A 13,078-nucleotide genomic window follows, 5' to 3' on the forward strand; every position below is an offset into this window, starting at 1 on the left:
AAGAAACACCTCAACAAATTTAAAAGAATTGAAATCATAGAGTGTGTTCTCTGACCACAATGAAATTCAACTATGTATCAATAGCAGGGGGATAACAGAAAATTATCCAAGCACTGGGAGACTAAACACCACACTTGTAAATAAGTAAGTAATCCATGGATACAAGAGGAAATGTCAAAAGAAGTAAAACAAACAAACAAACAAACAAAAAACTGAGCAGGATAAAAATGAAAATACAATGTATTAAAATTTGCAGGACACAGCTAAAGCAGCAGTGAGAGGGAAATTCTTAGCACTAAATGCAAACATCAGATAAAAGGAAAAGTCCCACATCAGTAAGCTAAGCTCTCACCTCAAACACCTAGGAAAAAAGCAAAATAAAACAGATGCAAAAGGAAGAAATTAATAAAGAAAAAAGCAGAAATCAATTAAATTAGAACTAGAAAAGCCAATAGAGAAAAATCAATGAAACAAAGAGTTTGTTCTTTGAAAAGATTGATAGAATTAGCAAACCTCCACAATAACAGATAAAGATAAAAGGAAGGCAGAAATGAGCAATATCGAGAATGGATATTACTACAGACCCTACAGACATCAAAAGTGTCATAAAGGAATACTATGAGCAACTGTATGTATGTAAATTTGACAGTTAGATGGAATGGACCACTTTTTCAAAAAAAAAAACACAAACTACCACAACTCACCCAATATGAAATAATTAAATTAGATAATCAAATAGATAATTTGAATAGCCCTGTAACTATTAATGAAGCTGAAGTCATAATTTTAAAACTTCCCCAAGAAATGTTTAAAAAAGAATTAACATTAATTCTACACAGTCTCTCAGAAATTAAAAGATGCTAGAGGACATCGCAGTTCATTTTATAATGTATTACCATGATACCAAAACCAGACAAGACAGTACAGAAGCCTACGGACCAATTTCCCTCATGAATATAGAAGCAAAAACCCTTAACAAAATAGTAAATAGACATCAGCAATATGTAGGAAAAATTATACACAGTGACAGAGCAGGGTTTATTCCAGAGATGCAAGGTACAGTATTTGAAACTACAAGCTATATCTTATTGAGATATTGAAAGGAATTTTGTGAAACCGATACATCAGTTTGGGGAGAGTTGACATGTTTCCTGTGTTGAGTCCTCCAGTGCATGGATCACTGTAGATCCACTGTATTAACAGGCTAAAGAAGAACAATCCCATGGTCAGATCAATGAAGAAAAAAAAAAAAAACTTGACAGCAATTTAAAACTCATTAATGCTAAAACTCTCAGAAAAAAAAGGAATAGAGGATAACTTTGAGAGCATCTCAAAGTTCTGGCCGTTCTAGACACTGTGACACCCTGTGATAACTGTGTCTGGAGTTGTCTTTTGATTAAGATTTTTCTCATGCGAGTTAACCACCCTTTCCTTCTTTCTGAGTTAACCACCTTTTCCTTCTTTCTTTCTTTCTTTCCTTCTTTCTTTCTTTCTTTCTTTTTGAAATGGCAGTACTGGGGATTGAACCCAGGACCTTGTGCTTGCTAAGCAAACGCTCTACCACTGAGCTATAACCTCCCCCACTATGGTAATTTAAAAGAAAGTTACAGTTTCATAAGAACCACTCGGAAAGCTGGAGAACTTTGCATCCCACAGCACCAATGGCCCTTTAGTATGCCAATCCCTTCAGTGAAGTCAAGGTCCTTTATTAACAATGAGTAGTACTCCAGGCAACTTTTCCCACTTTGCTTCTGTTTTGATGGTTTGGCCCCTATTTTGGCAACTGAAGGCAGAGAACACTTTGGCACAGACAACAGAAGATAACCAGTTGATAAAATAGCAATCGCATTGAAAAATTTATGATAAAAATAGCCCAGATGTCAGAGTTGAGTCCTGAGTGCAAGGTCAAACCCCTCGTGAATTAAAATTGAATTTGTCTTTGTCAAATTTCCCCTCCCTTTTCCAGATCTCATTTGCTATCCTGTGACTGATCCCGTCTTACTCACTGCAGTATTCTCCCATGTTGGGGATTTCGTGTCCAGTCTAGACAATGCCTTAACTTAAAGCTACTTGCCACACCATAGCATTTTGTGCCATTATAGAAACTTATACTATTTCATTCTTAAGCCAGGATTGCTAATATATGTCCCTCCATCCTAAATTGAAGTGTTAGAAAAAAGAAAATGTAATGTCACATTTTGGACCCTTCAGCTTTTTAAGGAGTAAGTCCACATGAGCTCATGTCTTAATCTTCACAGTACGTTTATTTTTACAGAGAAATGCAATCCTTTCCCTAGGATAGACTAGAGAGAAAAGATTTACTGTCAAAATAACCTAAATAAATACAGCTTTTTTTTTTTTTTGGTTTGGTAATTGATGGATTTGGTTCTTTAAAAAATTAAAGTCAGCTGTTTAACACCTGCAAAAGATTCAGGATATATTATGTTCAATAAGCGTTAACTTTTTAAGAGGGAAACAAATCAGCAAACGGAAAAAAAATTCCTAATACAGTAAATATTAGCATCTGAGACTCTCTCTCTGGCTTATTCACGAGTGTTACTTAGAAGTCTGTCTGAGGCTCATTAGTACATTTAAAATCACAGGTCTGTCCATATGTAGACCAAATGTTCTAAGAAAGGATTGCACGCTCACAGAACACGTCAAAGAAAAATAAAAGGCATAACAGTGTTGCTTTGAAAGACCCAGGATACATTCTGTTGTCAAAGGTAATTATATTCCCCACCCCAACAAAGGATGTAACTACTCCTTGTTTCATGAGGTTTTATAGGGGAAAAAAAAATCCCATATTTCACGTTGGTAAACTCCTGATCTGGAGGGCGTTTTGACATTTATAAGTGGGAATCACATATCTCCCATTCTGCATTTTGTATACTCTCTTTGGTTATGGTGGCTGTGGTTCCCAGATCCGAATCTGGGATGTGTGGCAGTGTAGCCAGGGGGTGACAGTCTTGTTGTAGAGTAGTAAGACAGTCAGTGAGGCTCTGGAGACAGCAATGAGATCAAGTACCACGTCCATTTTATTACCATGACCCACCCATTCAACACCAGGTAACATTCACACTTACAGTAGGAAAGTCTTTGCACTTTCTTTAAACTTAAGCAGCATTTTAAGTGTGTGCAACTTTCTACTAGCAAAAGACAATTGAAGACTTCCTTTGGGACATTAACCTCAAAATGTCCTGATCCCTCTCTATCATGCATCTCAGGTACTGGGTCCTTGGAGAAGTTACACAGAAAACTGAGGCAAAAGATGAAAAAAAATCCTCTTAACTCTCCCTGGGAGGAGGGAGGGAAGTTAAATATTTTGTTTGTTTTTGCCTAGCTTGAAATGTTTTTTAATTCTTTGCTCATTTTGTGAATGTAGACCCAAATTATATTCATATTATTTCATTTTAATTGTTTCTTGATGTCTCCAAAAGGAAAAGATTTGAAAATGAAGAATCAATATGTAGTGTGAAAACTGAAAGGCTCTATTCCATTTCTATTATTGTTACTATTTCAACAGATTTTAGACCTTGTAACATGTCAGGAGTGGAAATAGAACTCCTTTTTATTTTGTAGTTTATCAGTTTGCTTTCTTTGCTTTTTATCAATAATCTATTCTTTTAAAATTTCTTTAGATGACTTTTTTTTTTCTGCTTGAGGAAAAAACCTGGACATTTTCAGTGACTGGAAATTTTAATAGAAGTGACTTTCTAGTTATTCTGTGTAAATTCCAAAAGGTTTTAATGTTCTGGTTAAGAAAGAGATCATGAAAAGATGCTCAACACCACTAATCATCAGGGAAATGTAAATCAAACCATGATAAAATATCACCTCACACCTGTCAGAATGGCTGTCCTCAAGTGTTGGCAAGGATGCGATGAAAAGGGAACCTTTGTGCGTTGTCTGTGGGAATGTAAATTAGTGCAGCCACTGTGGAAAACAGTGTGCATGTTCCTCAAAAAATTAAAAGTAGAACTACCATATGATCCAGCAAGTTCACTTCTGGGTATATATCTAAAGGAAATGTAAGAAGATATTGAAAAGATATATGAGAGACACTGTTTTAGGAAAGATCTGTGTTCTCCTTACTTGCTGCAAGTAATAATAAATTCTTCCTTCTCTCGGAGAGAAAAAAAAAAAGCAAAGCAAAGATATATGCACTCCCATATTTTTCTTTTTTAATGATATATTTATTGGTTTATTTTTATTGAAGTATAATTGCTTTACAATATTATATTAGTTTCAAGTGTACAACATAGTGATTCAATATTTTTATAGGTAATGTTCCATTTAACGTTATTAAAAGCAATGGCTATATTTCCCTATGATGTACAATGTAGCCTTGTTCCTTATCTATTTTATACATAGTAGTTTGTATCTCTTAGTCCCATACTTCCATCTGCCCCTCCCCACTTCCCTCTTCCACTGGTAAATTCTAGTTTGTTCTCTATATCTGAGTCTGTTTCTTTCTTTCTTTTTTTTTTAATACATATTCATTTGTTTCATTTTTTCAACTCCACAAAAAGTGATAACAGAGTATTTGTCTTTCTCTGACTAATTTCACTAAGCATTATACTCTCTAGGTCCAATTGTTACAAATGGCAGAATTTCATACTTTTTAATGGCTGGGTAATATTTCATCATGTATATGTGTATTATATGTGTGTGTGTGTGTGTGTGTGTGTGTGTGTGTGTGTGTGTATCTCACATCTTCTTTATCTATTTATCTGTTGGTAGACACTTAGGTTGCTTCCATACCTTGGCTGTTGTAAATAGTGCTGCAGTGCATGTAGAGGTACATATATCTTTTTGAGTTAGTGCTTTTAGTTTCTTCAGATAAATACTCAGGAGTGGAATTGCTAGATCGTATGGTAGTTCTATTTTTAGTTTTTTGAGGAACCTCTGTACTGTTTTCCATAGTGGCTGCACCTATTTACAGTCCCACCGATGGTGTACCAGGGTTCCCTTTTCTCCACATTCTCTCCAGCATTTGTTACTTGTAGACTTTTTGATGATGGCCATTCTGACAGGTGTTAGGTGTTATCTTATTGTGGTTTTGATTTGTATTTCTCTAATGTTTATCGGTTTTGGGTATCTTTTTATGTGCCTATTGGCCATCTGTATATCTTCTTTGGAAAAATGTCTGTTCATGTCTTCTGCCCATTTTTTAAATAAAGTTTTTTTTTTTTGGATAATGAGTTGTATGAGCTATCTATATATTTTGGATATTAATCCCTCATTTGTCATATCATTTGCAAATCTTTTTTCCCATTCAGTAGGTTGTCTAGTTAGTGATATGTCTTAGTGTGAATCCTTCATCATTCATTATTCTAGTTGGATATTCATGGACTCGTTCAATCTGGGAGTTTTCTTGTATTATTTCTTTGATAATTCTATCACCACAGTTCTTTTTTCTAGACAGATCATCTTAGTTTTCTCTCCTGTTTTCTCTTTTTGTCTCTTAGTTCTGCAATTCTTTTTTTATAACTCCTCTATTGAATCTTCTGCTCCCATATTCTCTTGTTCATTAAATGAAAGAGCATCTTGGTTTTTTAATGTATGCAATGAGTAAATGGAGCAAATGTGTTATGCTTGATTTACACTTTTCTTCCTGTCCCTGGTTGCCTGTTTCCATTGTTTCCCTTTTTAATTTTTTGCTCAACTGTCTCTACTTCCATTTAGAGGCAGTCTGTTGTAGAGATTAGAAGCATGGGTTCTAGATCCAAACTGAAAGACTGTGAAACTGGCCATTACTACCCTGTGGCTTATGACCTTGAGCAAGTTACTTGTCTTTATATAATTAACTTTTCTAATTGAAAAATAAGGATGATAGTGGTACTTACCTTATAAAGTTCTTATGATGATTAAATACATTTGCCTGCATATGTGCAAAGCATTAAATGTATAAAGGATTAAATGAAACAATTTGCATAAAAAATTAAAATGTGCTTGGAATGATGCTTGGCATATAGAAAGACAGCATTGGCTATGTATTACTATTGAAGAAGATGGTAGTAAAGAGCTGACTGGAAGCCTATATGTGAGGGCAGCCTTATTGACTGGAGCTTCTTGAGTATAAGCTGATAGTAAGGCTTTTTCCTTGTGGGACTCCACATACCAGCATTTACAAATCTATTCTCTCGGTCTGCTCAGTTCTCTAGAAAGAAGTCTTACAAATCTCTGCCTGTGGGTTATTAAGACTGGTAGTCTGTATTCTGGGAGCCAAGTGGGGGAAGGAGGCTAGGAAATCTCATGATTGCCACAAGGTTTTTTTTTTTGTTTTGTTTTTTTTTTTTTTTACTTAATTGCCCAGTTTCCTGCATCGATTATCACTTTTGTCCTCAGTTGTGTGGTGTTCAGCATTTCCAGAAAGTATGAGTCAACAGTCAACCATCTACAGATGCTCTTGTTTTCAGCTTTACTCTGCATCTCCACTTTTCTGAGGTTGGTGGTGCCTTCAGTTCCAGGATTTTTTTCAGCTTAAATTGGCTTGTTTCTCACTGCTTCCCCACCCTCCAACCCACAGTTTAGCTTTTTCCCACAGTCTAGGTTAATGGCCCCATTTTCAGCTTACAAAATGTTGCTACCATCTCTTATTTTACGTCATTTTCTCTCGTTTGCTTTGTCCTTCTAAGTCCACCCTTTATAAAAAGTTCCTTTACTATTATTTTTGTGGAGAACTAGGAGGGAGTAATAGTAAATATTTGGGTTCAACCTACCATGTCTAATCATTCCTCTCCAGGCGAGGCCTGGCTCCCTTGGCAGAGGAGGAGAGATGGGGAAGCAGAGATACAACATCAGTGGGCACTTGTTGGCTGCGAGCAGGCATTCTTGTTTCTGGTTCTGTCTGATTTTCGCTGACACTGATTGACTGCTGATGCAGAGGTTGTGATAGCTTGTGACGACTGGGCGCTTTATTCTAGCTCCCTCTCAGAGTGGCAGACTCACTTCTCTCTAGCTGTACGAGTGGTTGATGCTGGCCAGGCCTTTTTCTGCCCACAGGGCCTCTAAGGATTTTTTTCTGGTGGCCCCACAGCGCTCACATCTTCTCTAACCTCTGATTTCTTTCTTGAGCAGCTCAGGAAAAACTGAGTTCCTCTTCCACACCTTCAGAGTTTCATGAGGAACTGGAATGGGGGTGCCTACACTTTTTCCTTCCCGCCAACACTATACTGTACTTTCATTGCTTCGTGCTCTGTTGACATGGGCTGCTGCAGCAGACCTCCCTCCTTCAGTCATCTCTAGATGAGAAGCAAACATCAGCTTCTACTTTCAATTGTATTTCCCCACACATACTTCACAAGACTTCTGTCAAGTCCCTCAGGAACTCTCTCATAAGTATCCTCGGAAAGCCTTCCCAGAGGATCTTCCAGAGTCTACAAGTCAGCAAGTCTCAAGCAGAGGAAAGGTGTCTATACTTGGAAATAGCTGCCGATAAATTGTCTAATTCTTGTGCGTGTATTTGGAGTTATAGGCCCAGAACTGCTTTTTGGTGGTTTTTTTTTTTTTTGTATGTTTTTTTGTTTTGTTTTTGTCTATCAACTTATTTACCAAGAAACTGATTTGGTAATATGGAAACAGTTCATCCTTCAATGAAATTGATTAAACATTCAAGATGTTAAGACTTAACGTGGAAGGTGTTAGAGAAGTGCAAAATTTTAGTAGAATTTTTAAGGCTATGGTGAATAAATATTAATGCTATGTAAAAACCTTTGGAGTCCCATGGTTCAGTGAATCTTGGTCCAAAAAACTGAAGCTTGCTCATGTCTGTGTTGCAGTAGATGACATTAGAGACCCAATCTCCCTCTTTTACCCAAACTTCAGCTGGATCTACAGAGTCTGTTGCCAGAGATCTAAAGTGGGATGCTTCAAGATCTGCTAGCCATTGTGCTTCTGAGTTCTGATTTGCCCCAAGAAACCAAAAGCCATATATTGTTCCCAGTCACTGGAATAGTTGCTATGGAATTTTTTCTTGAAATTGTGTTCGTCCCCAAGATACCATTGATAATAAAAAATTTAAACAACTCCCAAAGCCCCAAAATAGTTGTATTAAACAATAGATTATCATCAAACCATTTAACTTATATAATATTTAAGAGGAGATGGTAAGATACAAAATTTCTAGCCCATTTGACCACAACTGTAGTAAAAACAATATGCAAAATTTAAAAGTTTGGAAGGAAATAAACTCATATGTTAATACTAGTTTGTGTTTGGGAATGAGATTATGGGTAGTTTTTCCCCTTTTCAAATTTTTGTTCTGTATTTTTTGAATTTCCTATAATGAAATTTTATTCTTTTGAGTTAAAAATAATTTATATACAAATAATTTACATGTGATATATATAAAATATTATCATATAATAATGTATATGCTAGAAATAAATTAAATTGGCATATTTGTGGAATAGATTAAGTATTTAAATTCTATATTCATATTTTAAAGGAACTTCGGAGGGAGTAAACATTCCAAAGTCCCACTATGGAATCCTGAAATGGAATGAATTGATTTAAAGGCTGACTTACAGGGCTCTTGGGCCTGAGTGGGAGGGTTACGCTGACTCTTCTTTGTATAGTTTGTCAGTGTAGGAAGGAAAGGAAGGAACTTACTAATTCCATGAGGTGAAGACCCAGCTTAGTGTTTCTTTGAACACTTACTGTAAGCAAGACTTGCTCAGAAAGCCACAAACCAATTAATAGGTATTTCAGTCTCCACTTCCCTGCATTTTCTCCCTGTGTTTACTCATTTTAAGCTTATCAAGTAATTGACAAAGAAGTCGTTGCTGGAGCAGATATCTCATTGTACTAGAGAAGATTTAACTGTCCAGTTAATGACAAGGAATAAACCCTTAAGTTCTGTGGAAAATGAAAATGATGGGAAGGCAATATTTTTATCTTTTACATCTGAAATTTTTTTAAAAAATCACAGATTTCCAAGCGAGGAAAGAGTGGCATAGTTTTTAGAATGTTGCTCTCAAAAGACAAAGATTATTGTGAGTGATTTCTCAATGAAATAGTTTAACGAACTTAATGGAATAGCTGTCTTGTCAGATTTCAGGTGGAGCCTTTCTGCTACGGGCCTGCTGGCCTTTCATAAAGACAAACACTTCCTGTGAGGCACAGTTCCTTCCTTCTCACTGTGTGAAAGGCATCACACAGCAAGGCAGGGAATGTTTCTTGGAATCCTGGTATGAATGAGGTGAAACCATGGCAGAAGGCTCATTTCTTATAAATAGACCAAGTCTGTTTCCTGCAACTCAAATTCTCCTAGTGAACTTTGCTGGACCTTTCTCATTTAATTGAGTAGTTGGGGAATCAGCTGGATGGATTGGAAGGTGAAGAAGTGGGTGAGGAACTGGATGGGGGAGAATGGTACAGAGAGAATGATGAAGCTTAGATGTTTATATTATTTTACTCAGGGTAAATTACTCTTCCCTAATTCCCATGATCTACCATGTGGATTTTCCACATTTAAGCAATAAGTAGCCACTGTGAATTACCACTTAATAGGATCGGTTCCTCATGTCAGAAACCTAAAGCATTCGAAAAGAAAGGGAAATTAATATTTTGCTTTTACTTTCTAAGGGTTGGTGCATATGGCCACCATACTCCAAAGAGTTTCAAATTCATCTTTAGATAAATGGATTGGTTCTCTTGTGCATTTGGAATAGCAACAAAAAGGAGTATTTGAGCCCTTATTGTTGAGTAAAAAAAAAAAAAAATGATGCCAAAAACATGTGGGGCTTGGGACTTTGGCCAACATGGTAAACATAATGGTTACAATTTGGTTGTCTGCGACTATTGCCTTAAAGCTCTTTTAAAAACTCGTATTTACGGTGTCATTATATGTATGAACAAGAACATTTTTGTGATGTGAGTTAACTTCTGTTCAAGAAAGAATTTAAAACAATGAAATATTTTAGACCTTAGACTTTCTACCCAGTCACTTTTATATGTGCTCTATAAATCAAATATTATCTTTCTTAAGTGCTGATTTCTCCTCATGGCTAATTAGGCTATATATTAATTGTTGAAAAGCTACATTTTCATAGGTCTTGCTGGACTAGTAAGAGAGATTCATCTATATAAACATTTAAGCTGGAATCTTTAGGAGGACCTACAGATTGTGACCAAAAGTCACTGACAAGGTCTGTTTCTTCTCCAGTGGCAAAGACCAGAGTCCATTAAGAACAAATACACTTGGATCTTTTGCATTTGGCTCTCTGACTTTTCTTCCTGGAGGTAGAAGATGAGGACCTAGGAAAGACAGTGGTATGGACTCTCTACAGTTGGAGCACTAAGGATCCCAAAGAGTACAGATGGAGTCTGTAGGAGCTGGAGAAGTAAAGCTTAATGAAGTCCTGGACTCTCCTTGAAGAATCAAGAAATCATGTGTGTGTTTAAGGTCAATCAGTATTGTCTCATGCTAAGAAACAATGACTATGTACATTAGACTGTGGTAGATGCCAGAAAACTGATTAATTTATATGAAAGACTTTTTTTTTGGTCTCTAGACTTGAAATAGGACTAGAGGTTTTCTCCTCACAGCCAAGATCATAATCAGAAGCCATGCTGTTTTCTGATTGTGAAATATTACAGCGAAAGGGGTCTGGAAAGAGTCAAAGTCAGTGTGATCCACAAGTTTTCCCCAGAGGCAGGCCCAGATTTCTGGTGAGTGAAGAGTCAGTTTAACCATTACCAACAGATGCATTAAACATTTAATGGAGCCAAACCAAAATAGCCTTCTATGTTAACTCCATAATGGTGATGATTTTGTCAGTAGGGCACCAAATCATTTAAGTCTACTGGTAAGAATACACCATTCATCTTTATACTAGGGCCATCCTTGATAGCAGGTTTGTGGTATTCAAGTCCTCTCCTCTTAAACTCTGCTTGCAAGGACTCTTCTATAACATGTCATCATAATTCCTCTTTATCTAAACTTTCAACAGCTACATTCCTCTGTTTTAAGAAGAAGAAATGGTATGGGGGTGGGGGAGGGGAGGAGTACTATAAAGAGAAGAAAAAGCACAAAGCTCAAGAGAGACACAAACTCTGTTAAGTGTGCACCATGCAGCAAAATGTTTACATCCCTTTCCCATTTAATTCTCATAACAATACTGTAGTGTTTCATAGATGAAGAGACAGAGGTTCGTAGAGGTCTTGCCATAGTCACATAGCTACGGGGTGATAGAACCAGAATTGAAACCTACATTTCTCTGATATCAAAAATTATACTCTTTCTTGCTATATCACCTCTACTTTCACCTATCTTAGTCACAATTTAATGTTCTTTTTCAATAAGCCCTATTGAGTGTTGATTATATCTCAGGACTATTCTAGGTGCTAAACAGAGAAAGATGATACAGTGTGTTAAGTGCTGTAGGATTATGAGAAATTTTAAAGGATGCAAAGAAGGTCACAATTTTGCTTTGCTGGGGACATGGATGTTTATGTAACCTAGGAAAACTCGTGGGAAGACATGGTTTTGTCTTCCCTTTAGAGGAGTTGGAGTTTGCCAGGTTGAGAAGGCAAAGAGATGGAAGGCAGGATAGGGAAAAGAAGAAGGTATTTCAGGTCTAGGAAGTGAGAACAGCAAAAGCAAAAATTGACAAGCTTGAAGGTCTGGACTTCCATGGTACAGACACTGAAGATGCAAAAGTTCTCCTTTAATGAGTGCTAAGAATGGGGGCCTTCACTGAGAGGAAACTGGATGAGGAAGATGGAGCTGAAAAATTTGTTGATGAAATGAATATGCTACCCCATTGGGCACTTTCATCAACACAAGAACAATTCATAGAGCTTATGTTCCTGGTGGAGGGAGGCAGGAGAAGGGATGGTGATAGAGCAGAGAGGGTTCCAGAAGGAGGGTAGGTACAAATAGGGCTCAGGCATCAACACTAGCCTTCATTTAAAAATTCTGCAAGAGCTTAGCTGGGCCTCTTCACCTTCACACAGAAGTTAGGCAAAGTTCTACCAATGACAGACTTAACCATAATGAGAGGGCACATTGTTGAGAAGTTTGTTGGAGGAGAGGAAGGAGAAAGGCTTTCAGAGACCCATGCTTTGTGCTCAGGGCTAAGAAATGACCTAGGTTAAACTGAGGGAAGAAGAATTTTGATAAGGCTCATCCTTATAATCTTTCACTCCTATTACAAGTGCTTTGGGGAGAGGAACGGAGTTGTAGCCGGCCCTGGAGGGTTACGGAGAGCTACCTCCTGAACTAAGAATGTTCCTAGTCTCTGCCCTGGTGACCATTATTTCTGAGGATCTTTGGACTTCAGAGGTCATCCTGTCTGGTTACCATGCTCTACTGACTCTCAAGGAGTGCAGAGCATGTGGGCACATTTACTGGAGGATATAATCATGGAATAAAGATTAGTTAGCTAAAGAAAGCCTAGCTTTTTTACTCAAACCTGATGTTCAGCATACCTCAGTATTAACATTTTGACCCCTCCCCCTTTTACCTTGATGCCACTTTAACCAATAATCACTTCTTCACAAGTCCCAGTTACATGTACACAGTTAAAAGATTTACTCTTTCCCTGATCTGGAATGTTGTAAGGGGTGGTACTTCTTTCAGTGACTGTTTTAAAACAATTTCATTCCAACCCATGGAAAATAGAAGTCAGAATATTGAGCCCTCATAAAAAGCATTGTCCTGCCATGTTCTCACTATATTTTCAGAAAACATTCCCACAGCTCAAACAAATGAAAGACGTCAGGATCCATTGTGTACCCAGCACGTATCTGGGTGTTTCTTGGATGCGTATTCATGTAAATTCCAGTCCATCCTGATTGTCTCAGCCATTGTCATCAAAAGGGATCTCCAGATGTGGTAAAAATTAGAATCTTAAATTTGACCAGCTGCCATTTTTGTTTTGCGTTTTGAAAGTTTCTGTCCGAGGCACCAAGTGTGAACGAGGAAGGTTGCGTTTCTTCCAAAACCTACTGACTTGTTTCCACGCTGCAAAAAGCTGACATGGAGAAAGTTCAGCGAGGGTGTCAGGTCTGCCCTAACATATCTATCATGGTTTGCAAAGCGTGTGCTCAGTCTCTTGGCAAAACCCTG

At 37.2% G+C, this 13,078-nt stretch overlaps 1 protein-coding gene across 11 annotated transcripts in view; it reads left to right on the forward strand.

Moving 5' to 3' along the window:
* The window catches only part of SUGCT (succinyl-CoA:glutarate-CoA transferase), a 622,782-nt gene that overhangs the window by 393,473 nt on the left and 216,231 nt on the right, over positions 1-13,078 (forward strand). The window contains exon 13 of one of the 11 annotated variants that reach the window (XM_032484270.1): positions 10,172-10,400. The exons of the other annotated variants lie outside the window; for them this stretch is intronic. Within the exon in view, the coding sequence (XP_032340161.1) occupies positions 10,172-10,252 (81 nt within the window). The 3' untranslated portion in view covers positions 10,253-10,400. Of the gene's footprint in view, positions 1-10,171; positions 10,401-13,078 lie in introns of those variants that run through there. 11 annotated transcript variants of the gene reach the window in all.

Source organism: Camelus ferus, chromosome 7, assembly GCF_009834535.1.
Source record: "Camelus ferus isolate YT-003-E chromosome 7, BCGSAC_Cfer_1.0, whole genome shotgun sequence".
Lineage (NCBI taxonomy): Eukaryota > Metazoa > Chordata > Mammalia > Artiodactyla > Camelidae > Camelus > Camelus ferus.